The sequence below is a fragment of the Lithobates pipiens genome, unplaced genomic scaffold (assembly GCF_037356315.1).
Source record: "Lithobates pipiens isolate NorthernLeopardFrog02 unplaced genomic scaffold, aLitPip1_a1.2 Scaffold_30, whole genome shotgun sequence".
NCBI lineage: Eukaryota > Metazoa > Chordata > Amphibia > Anura > Ranidae > Lithobates > Lithobates pipiens.
In genome coordinates, this window is record NW_027507791.1 from 47,195,660 (window position 1) to 47,219,535 (window position 23,876).

General features: G+C 45.9%; 1 protein-coding gene across 1 annotated transcript; it reads right to left on the reverse strand.

The window, feature by feature from the left end:
- Positions 1-463: 463 nt before the first annotated feature.
- RAB25 (RAB25, member RAS oncogene family) lies at positions 464-23,092 on the reverse strand. Its single transcript, XM_077464169.1, has 5 exons — positions 22,855-23,092; positions 10,348-10,543; positions 8,069-8,265; positions 4,970-5,050; positions 464-1,235 (listed from the first exon to the last, which is right to left on the reverse strand). Exons 1-5 carry the CDS (start codon positions 22,892-22,894, stop codon positions 1,099-1,101), a joined length of 651 nt encoding a protein of 216 aa, XP_077320295.1. The 5' UTR covers positions 22,895-23,092; the 3' UTR covers positions 464-1,098.
- Positions 23,093-23,876: the final 784 nt, after the last annotated feature.

Genomic DNA, 23,876 nt, shown 5'->3' on the forward strand with positions numbered 1-23,876 from the left:
ATCTTCTTACACTTGCGGTAATAACAGTCGTCAGGAAATGTTCTGTCCCTTAGCCAATGCAGGAAGTGAGAGGAAATCCCTCCAAAGTGAGGAATATTCCTGATAGACAACAGAACTAGTGTCCTCTTTGTAAGATATCTCTTCTATTTCTGTTTTGGTGAAAACTCAAAATTTGGGATCTTTCACTTCCAGTGGATAACAGTCATCAGGACATTTCCTGCCCCCTAGCCACAACAGGAAGTGAGAGGAAATCCCTGGTTGTCACCAGAACTAGTGTCCCCGATGGAAGACTTCCTCTCTTTTCCTGTTCTGGTGATAACCCAAAATTTGGAATTTTCTTGCACTTTCACTTCCAGTGATAACAGTCACCAGAACTAATATGGAGGGTGAATCACAGACAGCAATAAAAATCCTGACAAGGGTCCTAATCCCTCTCCACTCTATCCAAAACTAAAAAAAAAAATTGCCTTCAGCTATACTTTAATGGCAAATAACAAAATAATAAGCCAACAACAGATGTCAAATTTCTTATGTAGACACACGTGAATCTTTAAATACAAATTTCAGATTTTTTTTATAGAATTTTCACTTTTTAAATACAAATTTTTGAATTTTTTTCATAGACTTTTCACTTGGTGTAGCTATTTATGCTCTTCAGTCCTTTAAATGCCAGTGAATCGCATGACCAACAACACCAAATTTTGGGAAGAAGGACGTCATAGAGGCTGTGGTCTCGGGGAATGGTGCTGGAAATCTGAGCCCTACAAAAGGATTGATACTTCTAGGGATGTTGGAGAATGTTGCCACAATTCCTGCTCGGCAAACTTGGCTGGTCATGGTTGGTTGAAGAGATGATAAACTTGAAGTTGGTTTCATGTGAACTATCCATCATAAGCATAAAAAATAATGATACAAGACCACCCTATATGATATTGACATTGGCAGGTTGATGGCACACGAGCGTGAACGTTCTTCTAGACCATGAGCTGTCTCAATGGCTTTTGGTGGCATGTTGGTGCCCTTTGGTTGGTGGTCTTCGGTTGGCTCTTGAGTTCATCCTGAAATCCAACACATCTCCATGGAACATATATTCCGGAATCAGATGTTTCGGCAGCAGGATTTCTTGTCTTCCGCTGTTTGGCCTTCAGATTGACCTGTGTTAGGTTGGTTGGATAAGACAACCGTTTTCTCTTTTGGGGTTTCACCTTTGTTCTTCAGGATCCTCTTGTGGATGTCTATAACATAAGACAAGACAAGTCTAAACTTCACCACACGTTATAATCTTTTAGTTCCATTTCATTTAGAATCACCAACAACTATCTAGTGCAGCCATTCTTAACCAGGGTTCCATGGAACCCTAGAGTTCCTCCAGAGGTTGCTAGAAGTTCCTTGAGCTGTGGCTAATTGACCTCCCACTATACGATGCCTACATAATTCCTGAGCCCTACATCACATTATAGAGCCAGCAGCTTGGCACTAATGATCTTTTTTTTTAGCTGCCGTTCTTCCAAATGTTCACCAATGTATGGGACATTTTCCCCACTCGTCTTCAAAGAATTGATTTCGGTAGGGGTTCCTTGAGACCTTGAAATTATTTCAATGGTTCTAGTGGGGCCAAAGGATTGGGGAAGGCTGATCTAGTGCAAGATCTTCCTAAATGGATACTGATTGATTGGATAGGCAAGGTCAGACCTCATAGCTATGGTAAATCTAAGGTTGATTATGGCCACTAAATGATGCTGAGGATGAAGCTAGATGGAGCTGATACCACTAGATCAATGGTTTACAAACTGTGGCCCTTTGCTTGCTTTTATCTGGCCCTTGGGGATTCCGCTTGCAGATATGAAGTGATATATACGTTGAAACATTATTTCTTTCACTGACAATATAGATGGGGCACTGTTCCTTCCACTTATACCAATGATGGGGCACTACTTCTCCTATTGATGCCAACTATGAGGCACTATTCCTTCCACTGACACCAATGATAGGGTACTATTTTTTACACTAACAGCGATGATGGGGCACTATTCCTCCCACTGACACCAATGATGGGGCACTATTCCTCCCACTGACACCTATGATGGGCCACTATTCCTCCCAATGACACCAATGATGGGGCACTATTCCTCCCACTGACACCAATGATGGGGCACTGTTCCTCCCACTGACAGAAATGATGGGGCACTATTCCTCCCACTGACAACAATGATGGGGCACTATTCCTCCCACTGACACCTATGATGGGGCACTATTCCTTCCACCGACACCTATGATGGGGCACTATTCCTCCCACTGACAGAAATGATGGGGCACTATTCCTCCCACTGGCAACAATGATGGGGCACTATTCCTCCCACTGACACCTATGATGGGGCACTATTCCTCCCACTGACACCTATGATGGGGCACTATTCCTCCCACTGACACCTATGATGGGGCACTATTCCTCCCACTGACACCTATGATGGGGCCCTATTCCTCCCACTGACAACAATGATAGGGCACTATTCCTCCCACTGACACCTATGATGGGGCACTATTCCTCCCACTGACACCTATGATGGGGCACTATTCCTCCCACTGACAACAATGATGGGGCACTATTCCTCCCACTGACACCTATGATGGGGCACTATTCCTCTCACCAATACCAATAATAGGACATTATTCCTATTATTAATAACCATTATGGGGCGCAATACTTCCTCCTGCTGACCACAGGCGCTATTTAATTGTTTTTACTCCCACTGACCACAGCCCAGGCCCTCCTAAAGTCTGAAGAACAGTAAATTGCCCGTTTGCTAAAAAACGTTTTGGAGACCCCCTGCACTAGATGGAGATGAGGATCACTCAAAATAAGTTTCTACTTTTTCTAACCCTCACCTCCATCTAGTGGCCATAATGAGGTATTTTCCCCCAAACCACTTTATTTTTTGTGAATGAGTAACGTTCGACCTGTAGGGGAAATAGGAGGAGAACATTCGATTTTGTCACATTTTCACATACAAATGTGCTAGCATTTTCACTGGATGAACAGCTATGCCATTTTTTTTTTTTTAAGTAAATATACCCGTATGTGTTGCCCACAAAGCTCTATGCAGGTATATAGCCACATATCCGCTGTGTGACTCTCACCACTGTTATGTTTGTGCTATTGGTTCTCCGACCTAATGGGATAGCACATCACAAGCTTTTCTTAGAAGACCATATCAGTATTCAGTACTGAGCTCTCACTCTGCAGTGGTTATTCTGAGAGAAGCTCTCGCCATGCTATTGCTTTGGTCAGAGTACAAATACCGCAAATATAACGGTGGCAGAAAATCCTGCAGAGAATATCTGACTACATCCCTCATAGGTTACATTCTGGGTATAAGGAGGCAGGCAATATAGGCAGATTGTTATTCATGATGTATAGCTGAACATTAACCCTTTCCATTTTTGCACACATTTTCTAAAATTAAAATTTTACGCATTAAACATGTACTTAGACCCTCCAGTACCGGACTGATGAAATACTTCCTCCGGCTTGTAGCAGACTGATGACATCAACCCAGCCAAAGTCACTGACTGGAGTGATTGATGTCAGTAGAGCAGTGGATGGTGTCAGCAGAGCAGTGGATGTTGTCAGTAGGGCAGAGGAAGGTGTCAGTAGGGCAGAGGAAGGTGTCAGTAGGGCAGAGGAAGGTGTCAGTAGGGCAGAGGAAGGTGTCAGTAGGGCAGAGGAAGGTGTCAGTAGGGCAGTGGATGGTGTCAGTAGAGCAGTAGACGGTGTCAGTAGGCCAGTGGAAGGTGTCAGTAGAGCAGTGGACAGTGTCAGTAGAGCAGTGGACGGTGTCAGTAGAACAGTAGATGGTGTCAGTAGGCCAGTGGAAGGTGTCAGTAGAGCAGTAGATGGTGTCAGTAGGCCAGTGGAAGGTGTCAGTAGAGCAGTAGATGGTGTCAGTAGGCCAGTGGAAGGTGTCAGTAGAGCAGTAGATGGTGTCAGTAGAGCAGAGGACGGTGTCAGTAGAGCAGTAGATGGTGTCAGTAGAGCAGAGGACGGTGTCAGTATGGCAGTGGATGGTGTCAGTAGAGCAGAAGACGGTGTCAGTAGAGCAGAAAACGGTGTCAGTAGAGCAGAGGACAGTGTCAGTAGAGCAGAGGACGGTGTCAGTAGAGCAGAGGACGGTGTCAGTAGAGCAGAGGACGGCGTCAGTAGAGCAGTGGATGATGTCAGTAGAGCAGAGGATGGTGTCAGTAGAGCAGAGGATGGCATCAGTAGAGCAGTGGATGATGTCAGTAGAGCAGAGGACGCTGTCAGTAGAGCAGAGGATGGTGTTGGTAAAGCAGTGGACTTTTGTCAGTAGGGCAGAAGACAGTGTCGGTTGGGCAGTGGATGGTGTCAGTAGTTTTTTATTTTTCAAATAATTTTTTTACAATATTATTTTTTATATTTTTTTACAATTTTTGTAGGAGACGCATTGTGGGACTTTCATGAAATCTCAGGGATCTAAACAGACAGGGGGACCCAAGCAGCAGAAAGAACAGGGGGACCCAAGCAGCAGAAAGAAGAGGAGCAGGAGGGGTGGCTGGGGTGGCATATACTGGTACTGATCCCCTGTATTTTCCTCCTGTGGCAGCTGAACGCTGTCGGGAGGGAGGAGGAGGAGAAGCTGACTTTCATTTGCTGTGGGAGGAAAATATAGATCGGCTCCAGTAAATCTTGTCCAGGTTTCGGGGGTCATCAAGGTAGGATTGCCACCTACACATCACCTGCCCATGATTGACAGGTGGATTGCGATTGTCGGGTTGCCAACCCCTGGATTAGGGTGTGCCCAGGCACATCCGGCACACTCAGTGCACATGTCAGTGCTGTTGAGGTGTATTGTGACTTGTCGGGAATTGAATCGCGCAGACTTGTAAAGTGATTGGCCTTTCCTCTTCACTAGAACAATTAAACAAAAGCACCACAGATACGTGCCCTCACCTCTGAGGATTGTCTCGAAAGCCAGCTCCACATTGGTCGAATCAAGCGCAGAGGTCTCTATGAACAAGAGTCCGTTGCTGTCTGTTAACAGATAGAAAAAAAAAATTAAAGAGGAATCCGAATTTAAACCACGCTGCTTCAAATGATTCCACAAAAACTACCACAATGCAATAAATATAAGTCATTCCTGACCTACCTATTGATTCATCGATAGTCTGCAAAACCATAGCAAAATACCCTGTAATTTTGGAAGCAGTCGAGCTTGTGAACCCGACAAATGTTCAATTGCTGCAGATCAACAGTTAATAGAGGAGGTATGTTGGCAGATTGGAGAACTACCCTATGACAATCATAATGGATATAAACTAGGGTAAATGCTTATTAAGGACATATCATACGCTACATAACAAGGTTCCTCAACCAGTGTTCCGTGGAACCCTTGGGTTCCTCTAAAGGTGCTGGGGGTTCCATGAGCAATAGTCAATGTATACCTCTCAGGTAAGTTCTGAAGGACACTATTGATCTTTTTAGTTATCTGTAAGGGGGTAATTCTTCCCAATAACCACAAGTGTAAGAAGCATTCTTCTCATTGACCATCACACTAATGTATGATGAGTTGTAGATTTTTCATTTTTAGCAGGGGTTCCCCAATACCAGAGAATTATTTCCAGGGTTCCTCTGTGTTGAAAAGTTTGAGAAAGGCTGCTAAATGACCAAAAGTTGTGGAAACTTGACCAGCACCCCTATACGAACTCATTGGACATCCCATTCCAGAACCATAGGCATTAATATGGAGTTGCCCCGCGCTTTGATGGTAGAACCATCCTCCACTTCTCCACAACATTTTAGAGCGTGTCTGGGGAAATTTGTGCCCATTCAGCTAAATGAAGATTTGTGAGGTCAGGTACTGATGTTGGATCAGAAGACCTGGCTCACAATCTTTGTCCCAATTCATCTCAAACATGTGCAGTAGGGTTGAGGTCAGGGCTCTGTGCAGGCAACTTGAGTTTCTCCACAACAAACTGAACAAACCATGTCTTTAGTGACTTTAGTGTCTTTAGTGGGACTGACCACCATTTATTAGGTCAGATACTGATTTTGGATGATAAGACCTGATTTACAGTCAAAGTTCCAATTCATTCAAAAAGTGTTTTGTAGGGATGAGGTCAAGGCTCTGTGAAAGCAACTTGAGTTCCTCCACATCAAACTGGTCAAACCATGTCTTTATGGAGCTGGCCACCATTTATAGTCAAGTACTGATGATAGATGAAAAGATCAGGCTCACCATCAATGCTCCAATTCATCTTAAATATGTTTAGTCAAGGTTCGGTGTGGGACACTCACATTCATCCACGTCAAAACTGGTCAGCCCATGTCTTTATTGGGGCTGGCCACCAATTATACAGTCAGATACTGATGTTGGATGAGAAGACTTGGTTCACAATCAATGTTCCAATTAATTCAAAAACATTTTGGTAAGATTGAGGTCTGGGCCCTGTCTAGGCCACTCGAGTTCCTCTACGTTAAACTGGTCCAACCACGTCTTTATGGAGCTGGCCAGCATTTTGTGACATCAAATGATGGATGGGAAGACCAGGATCACCTTCAGCATTACAACGCATTCATTCCTAAAGGTGTTCGGTAGGGTTGAGGTCAGGGCTTTGTGCAGAATACTCAAATTACTCCACACCAGACTGGCAAAACCATGTCTTTATACAGCTGGTTTTGTACACAGAAGCACACAGGGCTGGACTGGGACAGAAATTTGGCCCTGGACTTCATCCAGACCGGCCCACTTACATTTTGAGTGTCCCATCAGCACTCCCTTAAATCAGAGTGTCCCATTACTAGCCCCCTTACAACAGAGTGTCCCCATTACCAACCCCCTTATATCAGAGTGTCCCATCAGCACCCCCTTACATCAGAGTGTCCCATCAGCAGCCCCCTTACATGAGAGTGTCCCATCAGCACCCCCTTACATCAGAGTGTCCCATCAGCAGCCCCCTTACATCAGAGTGTCCCATCAGCAGCCCCCTTACATCAGAGTGTCCCATCAGCACCCCCTTACATCAGAGTGTCCCATCAGCACCCCCTTACATCAGAGTGTCCCATCAGCACCCCCTTACATCAGAGTGTCCCATCAGCAGCCCCCTTACATCAGAGTGTCCCATCAGCACCCCCCTTACATCAGAGTGTCCCATCACCAGCCCCCTTACATCAGAGTGGCCCACTGAGCCATCGGCCCATGGGGAAACTCCCGGTAGTCCTGATGGCCAGTACATGCCTGGAAGCACAGCATGATGGTGGAACAGAAAAGGATGTTTCTCAAACTGTCTTGAGATCCTCCACACCAAACTGGTAAAACCACGTTTTTATGGAGCTGGCCACCATTTATGGGGTCAAGTACTGATGTTAGATGAGAAGACCTGGCTCACCATCAATGTTCCAATTCATCTCAAAGATGTTTACTAAGGATGAGGCCAAGGCTCTGAGAAGGACACATGAGTTTCTCCACACCAAACTGGTCAGACCATGTCTTTATTGGAGCTGGCCACCATTTATAAGGTCAGATACAGATTGTTAGATGAGAAGACCTAGTTCACAATCAATGTTCCAATTTATTTAAAAGGTGTTCAGTAGGGTTAAGGTCCAAGCTCTGTGGAGGCCACTTGAGTTCCTCCACACCAAACTGGTCCAACCATGTCTTTATGGAGCTGGCCACCATTTATAACGTAAGAAGTTGAATGGAAAGACTTGGATCACCATCGGCATTCCAGCTCAACCCAAAAGGTGCTCAGTAGGGATAAGGTCAGGGCTCTGTGCAGAATACTCAAATTACTCCACACCAGACTGGCAAAACCAAGTCTTTATGCAGCTGGCTTTGTACACAGAAGCACCATGATGGTGGAACAGAAAAGGATGTTTCTCAAATTGTTACAAGGCTGGGCAAGTATGATTGTCTAAAATGTCTTAAAATGCTGTAGTATTAGCAGAACGCCTCACTGGAAACTCAATATTTTTATGGGGGGGGGGGGGGGGTCCCTAAACTTTGGCCATACAGTGTAGTCCTGTAATGTTGTAGCGCCCTTTAGTGGTTACCTGCATACATCTTGGCTTCCTCGAAGGGCACTTCGCGAGTTTCATCCGCCAGGTCGCTTTTGTTGCCCACCAACATGACGATGATACTGGCATCCGCATGGTCATACAGCTCCTTCAACCAGCGCTCTATGCTGTCGTAGGACTGGTGCTTGGTGATGTCGTATACCAAAAGTGCTCCGACAGCGCCCCTGTAGTAACTAAAAATGGAACGAGGGTGATCAGGCAGCTCCTTAAAGTAGATGTAAACCCACTCTCATCCTTTCTAAACTATCGCCATAGTGGTTATATATAAGGATATACATGCCCCCCCCTGCGTGTATCCTCACCTGTCAAATCTCTCCCCTGATCACTAAGATCCAGTCAAAACCCAGAAAAGTCACCACATGACTTCAGCGTGCCCAATCATGCTGACGTGTGGAGCAGCCAATCCTGGGAGAGCTGGAGAAGAAAGGAGGAGGGGATCTGAAGTACACAGAATGTCTCTCTCAGGCTTGTGCATGAGATATGTAAATCACCTGTCACTCACAGCAAGGGGGAAGAACACTGACCCCTATTTCTCTGTCTGTCAGTTTTTATCTCACTTGAAAAAGATAAGAGGATCTCAGAGCTGGATTAACCCTCCGTGGCAAGACTGGGCACAAAGTACATGAAATCCTATACTGTACAAGGTGCAAGCCTTAATTAAAAAAAAAAAAAAAAAAGTTTGCCTTACAATTATAGTTGTATACTATAGTGTGTATCCAGCTTTACTCCGTAGGGTATAATATTGAGTTGGACCACGCTTTGCAGCTATAACAGCTTAAACTCTTCTGGGAAGGCCGTCCACAAGGCTTAGGAGTGTGTCTATGGGAATGATTGACCATTCTTACAGAAGGGCATATGTGAGGTCAGGCACTGATGTTGGACAAGAAGACCCGGTTTGCAGTCTCCACTCTAATTCATCCCAAAAGGTGTTCTATCGGGTTGACTCTGTGCAGGCCAGTCAAGTTGCTCCGCATCGAACTCGCTCATCCATGTCTTTATGGACCTTGCTTTGTGCACTGATCCAAATCATTTGGTGAAGGGGGGATTATTGTGTGGGGTTGGTTTTCAGGGGTTGGGCTTGGCCCCTTAGTTTTCGTGAAGGGAACTCTTAAGGTGTCAGCATACCAGGACAATTGGACAATTTCATGTTCCCAACTTTGTGGGGACAGTTTGGGGATGACCTTTTCCTGTTCCAACATGACTGCGCAGCATTGCACAAGTCAAGGTCCATAAAGACATGGATGAGCGAGTTTTGGGTGGAGGAACTTGACTGGCCTGCACAGAGAATGCACACCAGGTCTTCTCGTCCAACATCAGTGCCTGACCTCACTAATGTGCTTTTGGAAGAATGGCCAAACATTCCCATAGACACACTCGTAAACCTTGTGGACAGCCTTCCTAGAAGAGTTGAAGCTGTTATAGCTGCAAAAGGTAGGCCAACGCAATATTGAACCCTATAGACCAGGGATCTGCAATTAGCGGACCTCCAGCTGTTGCAAAACTGCAAGTCCCATCATGCCTCTGCCTTTGGGTGTCATGCTTGTGGCTGTGAGAGTCTTGCTATGCTTCATGTGATTTGTAGTTCGGCAACAGCTGGAGGTCCGCTAATTGCATATCCCTGCTATAGACTAAGACTGGGATGCCATTAAAGTCCATGTAAAGGCAGGTGTCCCAATACTTTTGACAATATAGTATATCTGGACACGTTAGAAATGTTTTACAAGCAAATACAACAGCAGGTGGAGATGCTGGAATATTTTCCTGAAACGCTGCAGGCGGGTGATTTTTAAAAGTGCCCCGAGCAGTCTAGTGTACAGTCCCAGCTGGAAACAATGCAATTGTTCATACGCAAGCCTCTGGCAAGGTTTCCAACAGCTGCAGAGTGCAGGAAATGCTTGAACGGGTTGGATGTTCAGTTTTGTTGTTGTGCTTTAACCACCCAGCTGCCAACCAGTAGAAAAAAACAAAAAACATTGTGGAGCCTGTGTTACGGTGAATAACGACATGAAAACCTTTTATCCAAGGCCAGGCCAAGGGGTAGGCAGATGAGGCGGTAGCCTTGGGTGCATCAGAAGGAGGGGGGTGCAGAAAGGGCAGGGCCTACATCCTATGCTGCTGATGTAGTTCACAGCTCATGCCATGAGAGGGTGCACTTTGACCTTTTTTGCCTTGGGTGCTAAAGGACCTTCTACCTTTTTCAAGCTTCAGGTAAGTAGAGCACACAGGTTATGCTATATGGCTGAGCCTGGACTTACGCAGATGTAATCGCTCGATATCGCTCCAGTCCGGCCGTGTCCCAGATCTGCGCCTTCACCAATTGCCCATCCAGCGTCAGCGTGCGCGTTGAGAACTCCACCCCGATGGTGGTGCGGCTGTCATGGTTGAACTCATTGCGGGTGAAGCGGGAGAGGAGGTTGGTTTTGCCCACTCCGGACTCGCCAATCAAAACCACTGCGGAGAATGAAGTGGATTTTAAAAAAAACACCAGTAACAATAATTATTAATAGTAAGAACTAAAAAAAATAACATTTTGTAAGGTCCGTATTAAATACTTTATAATAATAGTATGCATTTCATCCAGCAGGTGGCGCTCTCAGCCCCTTTACAATTTTTTTTTCTACAGAGCTCAATAGCTCAAGGTGAAATTTACACATAGAAGTGAATGAGTCAGAGCGATGAGTCCCTCACCCCCCATCCTTGATATGACTCTGGGGTTTCCATTAGAGACAGGGTGCCTGAAAGGAGATATATTGTTTGTAAGTTAGGCATAGTAACATAAGTATTGTAATAATGTAAGTGGCATGGAGAGAGCATAGATCCTGGACATGCTGAGACAGTCCCACATTTTGTTTGGGGCAAGATATCTCAGGATCACAGTATCACCCTTATTTGAGTTACTTACCGCACTGATAAGGCATTCATTATGATTGGGGAAGGGGGGCACCAGTTGGTGAACCCCCGATAGGTAGGGGTGGATTTTTGTCTAACCCACTTCCAAAAGTGGGTGGAATCAGGGTGGAAAGGCTGGTTGTGGGTTGGACCCGAGGCAGACTGTGGGTGGGGTTAACTGTTTGAATGCAGTAAGTGATGGAGGAGAGCCTTTCTGGGCAGCAATGGGGTCCTTGAAAGTCAGAACAGACACCCCAAGGGAGGCTGATTGAAGACAGGTGGGTGCTACTCTATTGACTGAGTTACATAGTTAGCCAGCTGGAAGTTTATCCAATAGAATAAATAAATAGAAAACCTTCATATACAGAATCATATACCCACAGTGGATACAGAGGAACCCGCAGTGGATACAGAGGAAACCACAGTGAATCCAAAATAAATTACAGTTGATCCTAAGCAACTTACAGTGGATCCAAAGGAACCCACAGTTGATACAGAGCAACCTACAATTGATATGAAGGAACCCACAGTTGACCCAGAGGAACCCACAGTTGATACAGAGGAGCCCACAGTTGATAAAGAGGAACCCACTGTTGATCCAAAAGAACCAACAGTTGATATAGAGGAACCCACAGTGAATCCAAAGAACCCACACTGGATCCAAAGCAACCCACAGTTGATACAGAGCAACCCACAGTTGATACAGAGCAACCCACAGTTGATACAGAGCTTCCTACAGTTGATACCGAAGAACCTACAGTTGATAAGAGGAACATACAGTTGATACAGAGGAACCCAGAGTTGATAAGAGGAACATACAGTTGATACAGAGGAACCCACAGTTGACCCAGAGGAACCCACAGTTGATACAGAGGAGCCCACAGTTGATATAGAGGAACCCACAGTGAATCCAAAGAACCCACACTGGATCCAAAGCAACCCACAGTTGATACAGAGCAACCCACAGTTGATACAGAGCTTCCTACAGTTGATACCGAAGAACCTACAATTGATAAGAGGAACATACAGTTGATACAGAGGAACCCACAGTTGATACAGAGGAACCCACAGGGAATAAAAAAAAAGAACCCACAGTGGATCCAAGGCAACCCACAGTAGATCCAAAGGGACCTACAGTTGATACAGAGCAACCCACAGTTGATACAGAGGAACCCATAGTTGATCCAAAAGCCCTACAGTTGATTCAGAAGACTTACAATTGATCCAGAAGAACCCACAGTTGATCCAGAGGAACCCACGGTTGATACAGAGGAACCCATAGTTGATCCAAAAGGAACCCACAGTTTATCCAAAAGGAACCCACAGTTTATCCAAAAGGAACCCACAGTTGATACAAAGGAACCTACAGTTGATACAGAGAAGCCCGCAGTTGATAAAGAGGAACCCACAGTTGATCCACAAGAACCAACAGTTGATACAGAGGAACCCACAGTGAATAAAAAAAAAGAACCCACAGTGGATCCAAAGCAACCCACAGTGGATCCAAAGGGACCCACAGTTGATACAGAGCAACCCACAGTTGATACAGAAGACCTACAGTTGATCCAGAAGACCTACAATTGATCCAGAAGAACCCACGGTTGATCCAGAGGAACCCACAGTTTATCCAAAAGGAACCCACAGTTGATACATAGGAACCAACAGTTGATCCAAAGGAACCTACAGTTGATCTAGAGATAGCCACCGTTGATACAGAGGAAGGCAAACAAAATCCTATAAAACATGGTCCATTTTGCTTGAGCAGGGCAAAAATTAATTCCTTTCCGACCCCCCAGAAGACAATCTGATATTTCCCTGGATCAACAGTTTCAAGGGCAGCGTTTGGAAAGGGCATCCAGTCCTGTCTGGCCTCTACAGACAGGCACCTGAATGGTACTGCAATGCTTGTAATAATGTAGAATGTGGCTTGGCATTGAGGACCCATAGAAAGTAAATAACGCATCGGAACATGCAGATAAGCGTGGGCAGGCCCCCACCCCCCCTCGCCCCAAAAAAAATATATATTTCCTGTGTGATCACAAATATTTATCTCTAATAGGTTTATTTCCAATGATCAGCTCCATTTAGTGGCCATAATGCAGTATTTTTTTTAATTTTTTTATTGAGGCATTTCAAGAAAATACCGCATTATGGCCATTAGATGGCGCTGACAGTAAAAGGTTATAAAGCTACTGGGAAAATGATTTGTGTCAGTCGTGCGAAGGCTTCAGCGATTTTCTTTTTAGAAAAAGGCCCCTAAGTCTGAATGTGAGTTTTCTGAAAAAGACAACTGGGAGTGGATAAGGGTTTTGGAGATTGTATCTGAAGGTATATTGCCAAGGAAAATTCTACAGGCTAAGCTGAGTTTGTCGGTAAATACTTCCTGAGATAACGATCAACAGCTTGTTGACTCTATGAGGCCTAGGCTAAAGGTCAGACCTGGTTAAAGGGAAACCCAACCCTTGGTCATCATTTTTTTATTTTCAGATGTGTAAGTGATCAGATAATATATACAACCTTATTAGTGGGTGCAATATTTAGAGCCTAGGCTAAAGTTTTTTTTTTTTTTTGATAAGTGGTTTGTCATTCTATATGTACATGGGGGCTCATTACATTCCTGCTTAGCAGTGCAACACAATGGTTGTGCCTTGCTGCTCCTCTATCTCCTTAGACACTATACTACCAAAAGTATTGGTACACCTGCCTTTACACTCACATGAACTTTAAAGGCATCCCAGTCTTAGTCTGTAGGGTTCAGTATTGAGTCGGCCCATCCTTTGCATCTATAACAGCTTCAACTCTTCTGGGAAGGCCGTCCACAAGGTTTAGGAGTGTGTCTATGGGAATGTTTGACCTTGCTGCTCCTCTATCTTCTTATACAAGTCTACCAGTCATGCCTGACTCATTGAAAACAAGACAACTGCTTCTCTACTTAAAGTGGGGTGCCCCCTAAAAAAATAAAAAATAAAATAAAAGTCAGCAGCTACAAATACTGCAGCTGCTGACTTTTAATAATTGGACACTTACCTGTCCCAGGGTCCAGCGATGCGGGGGAACGAAGCCCCCCCTTCGTTCCCCGCTCCGCTCACAGCGCCAGTGTTCTGGCATATAGTGTCCTGCCATCATATAGTGTCTGCCCTGTACTGCGCATGCGCAGCCCTTGCGCAGTACGGAGCAGAAGAAGCTTAAAAAAAATCTCTGAAGATGAACGGCGCCTGCGCCGTGACTCGAGGTGGTAGCGCCACCATCCAAGCGGACATAGGGCTGGCAAAATTAGAGGGCCCCTCGTGGGCTCGCATGCGCAGTACACAGCGGACACTATCCGATGGGGGACTGTATATGACAGGACACCGGCATTCTTACTGTGGGCACCCAGCTGTGGCTTCACAGCCGGGCACCCACTGCGCATGCGCGAGCGGCGCCGGGCGCTGTGATACGCAGCACAGTCATCTGGGACTCGTGACAGGTCCCAGATGACTGTGCGGCGTGAGGGGAAGTGATGTCACCAGCCCGGGCATTGAAGAAGGCAGACTACGAGGGACCCCCTAGCAACAGGCATTTAGAGGTGAGTAAAAAAAAAAAAAATTCCAATTATTTTTTTTTATTTTTTTTATGAATTTTGAGCTACTTTTTTTTTTTCGGTGGCAACACCACTTTAATGCAGGTAGATCATGGCTGGTGGGAAGGGCTGAAAACATGACAGCACCCTGCCTCAGTACTCATTTCAAGACCCCCCAGCCCTAATGCAAGCAGTGGGAGGAGTTATGCATCTATACCAAAATGCTTGGATGGGTGGGTGCTGGAAAATTGGGTATTCCTCGGCAGGCTGCATTTGCGTGGGGAGGATAGGGCTAGATAATGCTGGGTGTCCTCCAGCCAGGAAATTAAGCCAGGCACATTGTGAGAAGCTCACAGTGTGCAGTGAAATCAGAGTAAGCCAGTTCAGTACCTAGTATTACAATACTATAAAATCCAATAAATTGCACAGAATCCAATAAATTCTTTGTGGTTTCTGTCTGTGGATTCCAGTGATTGGTGGGAAGATACGTTCCCTTCGGAGTACAAGCACATAAGACCTAGGTGTGTTCAAGTGAGGCAAAGATCACAGAGTCAGCCTAGAGTCAGTAATGAATTAATGGCTGGGTGTAGCACGCTATCCGCCATTCACCAGCATTTATATTCTCTGCCTTCCTGCAGATTGCTCATTGCCTAAGTGGTGACACTAGCAGCTTAGACTCTAAAGGCCCTTTCAATGTCAGGTCCACCTGTGAGTTTTTCAGGCGGACCCGATCGGACCCTCCATTCACCCCTATGGAGCAGTGGATGTCAGCGGTGACATGTGCCATTATCCGATCCTGTCCGCAAAGTTCAGATGGATGGTGGTCCTATTTTCCATCTGTCTTGAAGATCGGATCAGATATGGTCTGATGAAAACAGACAGGGGGTCCGTTTACAACCGATCCCCCCATAGAGGAGAGTGGGACTGGGTCCGTCTCAGTAAGCGAAGATGGATTTGTCACCCGCCTGCTCAGCGGGGAACAGCGGAGCGATCCCCCGCTGAGCAAGCAAACGTCCGTCAAACAAAGGCGCCCGTGTGAAAGGGGCCTTCAAATACTTGTTGCAGATTGCTCATTATTGCGACGTAAGTTGGCGACACTAGTAGCTTAGACTGAGGTTTAGATTACCTGTTTAACATCCTCCAATCTTCTCAGAAGACTTTCCAAAAGATTTTGGAGTGTGTCTGGTGGAATATGTGTCTAAAAGAACATTTGTAAAGTCAGTTACTGATGTTGGATGAGAAGAACTGGATCACCATCAGTGTCAAAAATTCATGCCAAAGATGTTCAGTAGGGTTGGGGTCAGGGCTGGGTGTAGGCCACACAAGTTCCTTCACACCAAACTGGACTAACCATGTCTTTATGGAGCTGGCCACTATTTGTGAGACCAGGTACTGATATTGGATAAGAAGACCTGGATCAGTATCAGCATTCCAACTTATCCCAGATGTGTTCCGTAGGCTTGAGGTCAGGGCTCTGTGCAGGACACTTGAGTTCTTCCTCATCAAGCTGGCCAAATAATGTCTTTATGGAGCTGGCCACCATTTGTGAGGTCAGGTACTGATGTTGGATAATGGCGCGTACACACGATCGAATTGTCTGGCGTACTTAGTCCGATGAAACCCATTTCACCGGACAATCCGATCGTGTGTGGGTTTCAGCTGACTTTTCCAGCGTGAAGTCCGGCGGACTAAGAAAGTATTTTTGCACTCCAATCTTCCCGTCGGACTTGGGTTTCAGCGGACAATACTTTCATCAGTATGCTAGTCCGGCGGACTAAGAATGACACATGCTCAGAAGCAAGTACGAAAAAGGAAGCTGTTGGCTACTGGCTATTGAACTTCCTTTTTCTAGTCCCGTCGTACGTGCTGTACGTCATCGCGCTAGCAAACGCTGGACTTTCTGTGTGTCCGTGTGTGGCCAAGTCTGTTCGGTAGAAAGTCCGCCGGATTGTATGTCGGACTAAGTACGCCAGACAATTCAATCGTGTGTACGTGGCATTAGAAGACCTGGATCAGTATCATCATTTCAACTTATCCTAGATGTGATTCATAGGATTGAGGTCAGGGCTCTGTGCAGGACACTTGAGTTCCCCCTCAACAAACTGGTCAAATCATGTCTTTTTTAGACCTAGCACCATTTATGAGGTCAGGTACTGATGTTGAATGGGATGATATAGCTCACCACTAGCATTCCAACTAACTCAAAAGATGCTCAGCAAGGTTGAGGTCAGGGTTATGTAGAGGCCACTTGAGTTCCACCACACCAAACTGGTCAAACCATGCTGCCCACCATTTATGAGGTCAATGTTGGATGAAAAGACCTGGTTTGCAATTAGTGTCTCAATTCATCTCAAAGGTGATCAGTAGGGTTGAGGTCAGGGTTCTGTGCAGGACACTCGAGTCCCTCCACACCAAACTGGCCAAACCTTATCTTTATGGCGTTGGCCACCATTTATGAGGTCAGTTACTGATGCTGGATGAGAAGACCTGGTTCACAATCAGTGTTCTAATTCATTCAAAAGGTGCTAAGTAGGGCTGACATCTGGGCTCTGTTTAGGCCACTCAAGTTCTACACAAAACTGGTCCAACAAGGTCTTTATGGAGCTGGCCACCATTTATGATATCAGATGTTGGATGGAAAAACCTGTATCATTGTCAGTGTTCCAACTCACCCCGAAGGTGTTCAGTAGGGTTGAGGTCTGGGGTTTGTGAAGGCCACTTGAGTTCCACCAGACCAAACTGGTCAAACCATGCCTTTATCGAGCTGGCCCCCATTTGTGAGGTCAATATTGGATGAGAAGACCTAGTTGGCAATTGGTGTCCCAATTCATCTCAAAGGTGATCAGTAGGGTTCAGGTCAGGGCTCTGTGCAGGACACTCAAGTTCCTCCACACCAAACTGGAAAAACCATTATCAACTTTCCTTGATGAGTTTTCAGCCTGGCTACCCTACTTTCTCTCTTCTGAAATTCCCACAAACCTTCTCTGCAACGTCAACATCCCTGTTAATACCAACACTTCTTATGCCCCATACACACGGTCGGACATTCTGACCACAAAATCCGTCTGATTTTTTCAGACGGATTTTGTCCAAAACTTGTCTTGCATACACAAAGTTGTCGGAAAATCCGATCGTTCGGAACAAGGTGATGTAAAACAAGTACAACGGGACTACGTAGAGGCCAGTAGCCAATAGCTTTCGTCTCCAAATTTTTTCTGAGCATGCGTGCCACTTTGTGCGTCAGAATTCTCTACACACGATCGGATTTTCCGACAACATAATCCGATTAGACTTTTTCCATCGGAATTTCCGACAGTGTGTATGGGGCATAAGACTAAGCTCCTCATTTGACCCAACGCAATGGGTACAGGCTTCTACCCACTGTGATGGCAACACCCTTGACCTTGTATTCTCCTACCTATGTACTCCATGCAACCACTCCAACAATCCTTTTCCTCTCTCTGATCACCACCTTATTCGCTTCTCTCATCTTCCGCCACCTTTCCCTCCAATCGCCTAACCATCACACGTAGAAACCTTCGCCACTTCAACCCTTCTTATCTCTATTCTGCTACTAACCACCTCTGTGAGAAAATCTCACCCCTGTTCTGACCCAACCAAGCCACTTCTATCTACAATAAATCCCTGTATTCAAACCCTTGATGAGCTCGCTCCCTTCACTACACACAGAATCAGGCCTCGACCCCTACAACCCTGGCAAACAGATGACACCAGAAATCTCAAAAAACATAGCTGTGCTCTCGAGCATCTGTGGCATAAAACTAAATCTCTCAAAGACTTCAACCAATACAAATCTGCCCTCCAAAAATACAATTCTTGCCTCCACACTGCCAAGCAGACCTATTTTACAACTCTCATTACCACCTTCAGATCCAGTCCCCGTCAACTCTTCTCTACCTTCAACTCTCTACTTCATCCTCCACTGCCTCCCTCCCAGGGCTGGGCTTACCATTGGGCTTGACTGGGCTCAAGCCCATGGGCCCCATCCAATAGGGGGCCCGCGGGCCCCACAGAGATACATAGCCGAGTGTACGCGGCTCGGCTCCGCTCACAGTCATGTCCAGTCCCGCCCTATGATGGACATAACACAGGGATTGGGCATGACTGTGAGGCTACTCTCGGCTCTGCTCGGGAATGCGAGAGGACCCATGAGCCGCCGAGAGAACCTGAGAGCCATTTTTACATTTCAAGACTGCAATAACAAGGCTGCAAATGAGAAGGCTACACTGACAAGGCTACAATGACACTGGACAAGGCTGCAGATGGATGGGCAAGGCTGCAGATGGACACTGATAAGGCTGCATCGATGGGCATTTAAAAGTCATTTTTTTCCTTAAACTTCCCTCCTAAAAGTTTTTTCCCTTAAAATTCCCTCCTAAACTTGGGGTGCGTGTTATACGCCGATAAATATGGTAATGTATAGAAGGTAGGGCCTGAAAGTGACTCAAGCCCAGGGGCCCCCACCACCCTAAGTCCTGCCCTGCTTCCCCCACTAACTCACTCACTGCCCAGGACATTGATAATCACTTCAAAAATAAGATTGGTACAATTTGTGATGAAATCTTCACTTTACATGTATCTCCCCCAGTTAACACCCCATGTCATCAAGTACAATTGACACTCCCCTTATTCAAACCTGATCCTATAGACAAAGTTGCTAAACTCGTTTCTAACGCCCACCTGTCCCCTATTCCCTCTCAAATACTACGGTCACCCTCTGACTCAATCCTACACTCTCTAACCCACATCTTCAATCACTCCCTCTCTTCTGGCATCTTCCCCAATGCTCTAAAACATACACCAGTCACCCCCATACTTAAAAAGCCATCCTTGGACCCTACTAATCTTAACAATCTATGCCCTATCTCCTTGCTCCCCTTTTCCTCTAAACTCCTTGAACGTCTGGTCTACAACCAACTGAGTGACCACCTCATAAAGAATAACCTTCTTGATCCCCTTCAGTCTAGATTTTGCCCTCAACGCTCCACAGAAACCGCTCTTCTAAAACTCACAAATTACTTAATAACCGCAAAAACCAACGGACACTATTTTTTCCTCCTACTTCTAGACCCTTTGGCTGCCTTTGATACGGTTGACCACCCTCTCCTCCTAAAAAAACGTTACTCCCTCGGTCTCTGAGACTGCTCTCTTCGGTGGCTCTCATCCTACCTATCCCAACGCACCTTCAGTGCCACTTACAATTCTACTTCCTCCTCTCCTCTTCCCTTCTCCGTCGGGGTCCCCCAAGGTTCTGTTCTTGGACCGCACTTATTTGCAATCTACACCTCTTCCCTGGGTCAGCCTCACACGGTTTTCAATATATTTTATACGCTGACGACACGCAATTCTATCTCTCCACCCTTCAACTCACTCCATCAGTCTCCTCACGCGTCACTAACTTACTAACATACATATCTGTCTGGATGTCACACCACTTCCTCAAACTCAACTTGTCCAAAGCCAAGCTCTTAATATTTCCTCCCCCCCACCCCGTGCCTCTTCCCCTGACTTCTCTGTCAAGAGCAATGGCACAACCATCCACCCAACCACTTCCTCAAACTCAACTTGTCCAAAACCAAGCTCATAATATTTCCTCCCCCACATGCCTCTTTCCCCGACTTCTCTGTCAAGAGCAATGGTAGAACCATCCACCCATGCCAGGGTGCCGGACTCTGAACTCTGCTTTCGACTCCCACATCCAATCCCTTTCCAAAGCTTGCCACCTCAACATCTCCAAACTACGTCCCTTCCTGACCAATGAAACCACAAAAGCTCCTGATTCACTCCCTGGTTATCTCTTGCCTCGACTACTGCAACTCCCTCCTCATTGGCTTACCTATAGAATAGACCAGAGATGGCGAACCTTGGCACCCCAGATGTTTTGGAACTACATTTCCCATGATGCTCAACTACACTGCAGAGTGCAAGAGCATCATGGGAAATGTAGTTCCAAAACATCTGGGGTGCCATGGTTTGCCATCACTGAAATAGACTATCCCCCCTTCAGTCCATCATGAATACTGCCGCCAGACTCACCCACCTTACGAACTGCTCAGCGTCTGCTACCCCTCTATGCCAATCCCTCCACTGACTGCCACTCACCCAACAAATTAAATTCAAAACACTAAAAATAAGTTAAAAAGCCATCCACAACTCTGCCCCCAGCTACATCACACTAACCTAGTCTCGAAATACCAACCTAATCGTCCTCTTCTTTCCTCCCCAAGACCCCCTGCGCTCCCTCCTAACCTCCTCCCATATTTGCCTCCAGGACTTCTCCCTAGCCTCACCCATACCTTGGAATTCCCTACCCCAATCTGTCAGACTATCTCCAAATCTATCTACTTTTAGGCGATCCCTGAAAACATTTCTCTTCGGAAAAGCCTACCCTGCCTCCACCTAGTCTCGAAATACCAACCTAATCGTCCTCTTCTTTCCTCGCCAAGACCTCCTGCTCTCTAGCTCCCTCCTCCCATATTCGCCTCCAGGACTTCTCCCTAGCCTCACCCATACCTTGGAATTCCCTACCCCAATCTGTCAGACTATCTCCAAATCTATTTTTAGGCGATCCCTGAAAACTTTTCTCTTCGGAGAAGCCTACCCTGCCTCCACCTAACAACTATTCTTTTATTTTGTTCATCAGCTCATCCCCCACATTTATTACTCTTTCATATCACTTGACCCTCCCTCCTAGATTGTAAGCTCTAACGACCAGGGCCCTCTAATTCTCCCTGTCTTGAATTGTATTGTAATTGTACTGTCTGCCCTACTGTTGTAAAGCGCTGCTCAAACTGTCGGCGGTATATAAATCCTGTATAATAAAAATGGAGCTGGTTTTGTACACAGCATCACAGTCATGATGGAAAAGATAGGGTCTTCACCAAGCTATTACCACGAGGTTGGAAGAGCCCAAACTTCTACAATGTCTTGTATACTGTAATATCAAGAGTACCCTTCATGGGAAACACCTAAACTCAACCACATGGAGGGATGACCATATGTTTGGCCATATTGTATACTCCAAAGCAGTTGGTCTTGGTGTTGCCGGTTTTTGGCCGGATTGCATAATTATCTCTTGTCTGTAGCTGCAGGCAAACATTGCTCCCAATTTCTGAGATGGGAAAGAAGAAAAAGCACAAATTATGTTGTTAAAGGACATGCCACACCTCCAATTATGCAGCTCATAAAGACGTAATATGCATAAACCTCCTGGTTAAACCCAGAGGTGCCTTATTTTCACCACTCCTTTATACTGGTTTTCCAATATAACAAATGTGATCATTCATTGGCCGTATGAAATTTTTTTTTTGGGGGGGGGGGGGGGTGTGTTTATAAAAAATCCAGATCTATTCCTCCTATGAAGCTGCATATACATTAATTCAGTAAAATCAAATGTTATTAGGCTGTTTTCTCTCCAGGTCAAATGTTATTCCTTCATACAGAGTAGGTGAATCGGTAAAATACCCCATTTTGGCCACTAGATGGAGTTGATGATCATAGAAAATGAATGCTTATTATGATACTATGATCTTCAGCCCCATCTAGTGGCCACAATGTGGTATTTTCCTGATTTACTCTTTGAATGAATGACATTTGACATGGAGTGAAAATTGTCTAATAGTAATTGATTTTGTTCCCATTTGCTCAGAACGAATGTACATACGGTTTCACAAAAGGAAAAGCTCCGTACATCTTTTATAAATACTCTGTATAACACTTTTAATAGTAATATTTTTTTTATAGAGGTGCACACATCAGACTAAAAGGAGGAACCTAAGTAGGAAAAAAAGGGATTTGGTTCCAAAAGAGGGACGGTTCTTCTGAATGAGGGTCAGCTGGGAGCTATAGGCAGATGCTCAACACCTCCCAAGGATAGGGGCATCTGCCAAGTCTGTTGGAGAACTTTCCTCTATTGTTCTAAATGCTCCCAAAACTCTCCCCCCTGCATTGCAATACATTTGCTTGATCGGCAGATCACTTGGAAGATATACTGCCCTGAGAACAGTTGGCTGGTTGGAATGCCCACACCCTGGCAGAAGTTAATCACAGATCCACATACCGATCCTCTTATCTCCAGACACGACACGTACAGTAGATAGGCACGGCCAGGGTCCAGAACACGATCAGGCTTCCAATCAGGGATGGTAGGATCGCGTTGGCCGTTAAACCAAAGAAATACACTCTATATTTTTCCGAAATCGCACATAACTCTTTGTTTTTCGACAGAGCCAAAACCATTATCCAAGTCAACTGGGAGAGGAAGGTTAACAGCGAGCGTGCACAGAGGACTTACCTTTGAACACAAAGTTATACTCGTCCTCTTCTGACTTCATGGCTGTGGCTGTAACATGAATTCCTCGTCCCTGTCACGTCGCTGGCTCTGGGAGGCGATGTCGCTGCGGTCCGCCTCTCTAGGTTTTAGCGTAGACTGGCTGCGTTGGAGTTAAGAGGGGATTCCTGGCATAGCTGGGCCTCCGGTGGAAAGGCAGGTGGAGCGTCTGTTCAGCAGGTGGGGACAGGTGCAGTGATGTGACTCAGTGGGCGTTGCGAAGCTGCTGTGTTTGGTTAGGTGTCGCCTTTCAGGCTCGACAGGTAAGGCAGACCTTTCCGGGCTTGTGATGACTTGAGTGAAGCAATTACCCAAGCAACTGTTAACCAGTTCCCTGCTAGAGTTGGCTACCGTGACCGGCTGTCCCTGAGGATGGTCATACACAGCCAAGTCAAAAGCTGAACTGAAGATTGGGCCTGGGTGGACTTATCAAGCTTGAATTTGGCAACAAGGGTCTAGCACCCAATCTAGACCAGACTCTCATCTTGATCTGACTGTCCATGTTGGGCTCAAGATTGGGCCTGGGTGGACTCATCAAGATTGAATTTTGCTATGAGGGTCCAGCACCCAATCTTGACCTGACTGTCCATGTTCGGCTCAAGATTGGGCCTGGGTGGTCTCATCAAGATTGAATTTTGCTATGAGGGTCCAGCACCCAATCTTGACCTGACTGTCCATGTTCGGCTCAAGATTGGGCCTGGGTGGTCTCATCAAGATTGAATTTTGCTATGAGGGTCCAGAACCCAATCTTGACCTGACTGTCCATGTTGGGCTCAAGATTGGGCCTGGGTGGTCCCATCAAGATTGAATTTTGCTATGAGGGTCCAGCACCCAATCTTGACCTGACTGTCCATGTTCGGCTCAAGATTGGGCCTGGGTGGTCTCATCAAGATTGAATTTTGCTATGAGGGTCCAGCACCCAATCTTGACCTGACTGTCCACGTTCGGCTCAAGATTGGGCCTGGGTGGTCTCATCAAGATTGAAT

Excerpts from the sequence above, each read along its gene's own strand:
- RAB25 (XM_077464169.1), bottom strand. The coding sequence starts at position 22,894 with ATGAAGTCAGAAGAGGACGAGTATAACTTTGTGTTCAAAG. Across the intron at positions 8,266-10,347 it reads TATCGAGCGATTACATCTGC|TTACTACAGGGGCGCTGTCG; the intron begins GTAAGTCCAGGC and ends TTCCATTTTTAG. Across the intron at positions 5,051-8,068 it reads GGAAGCCAAGATGTATGCAG|ACAGCAACGGACTCTTGTTC; the intron begins GTAACCACTAAA and ends ATCTGTTAACAG.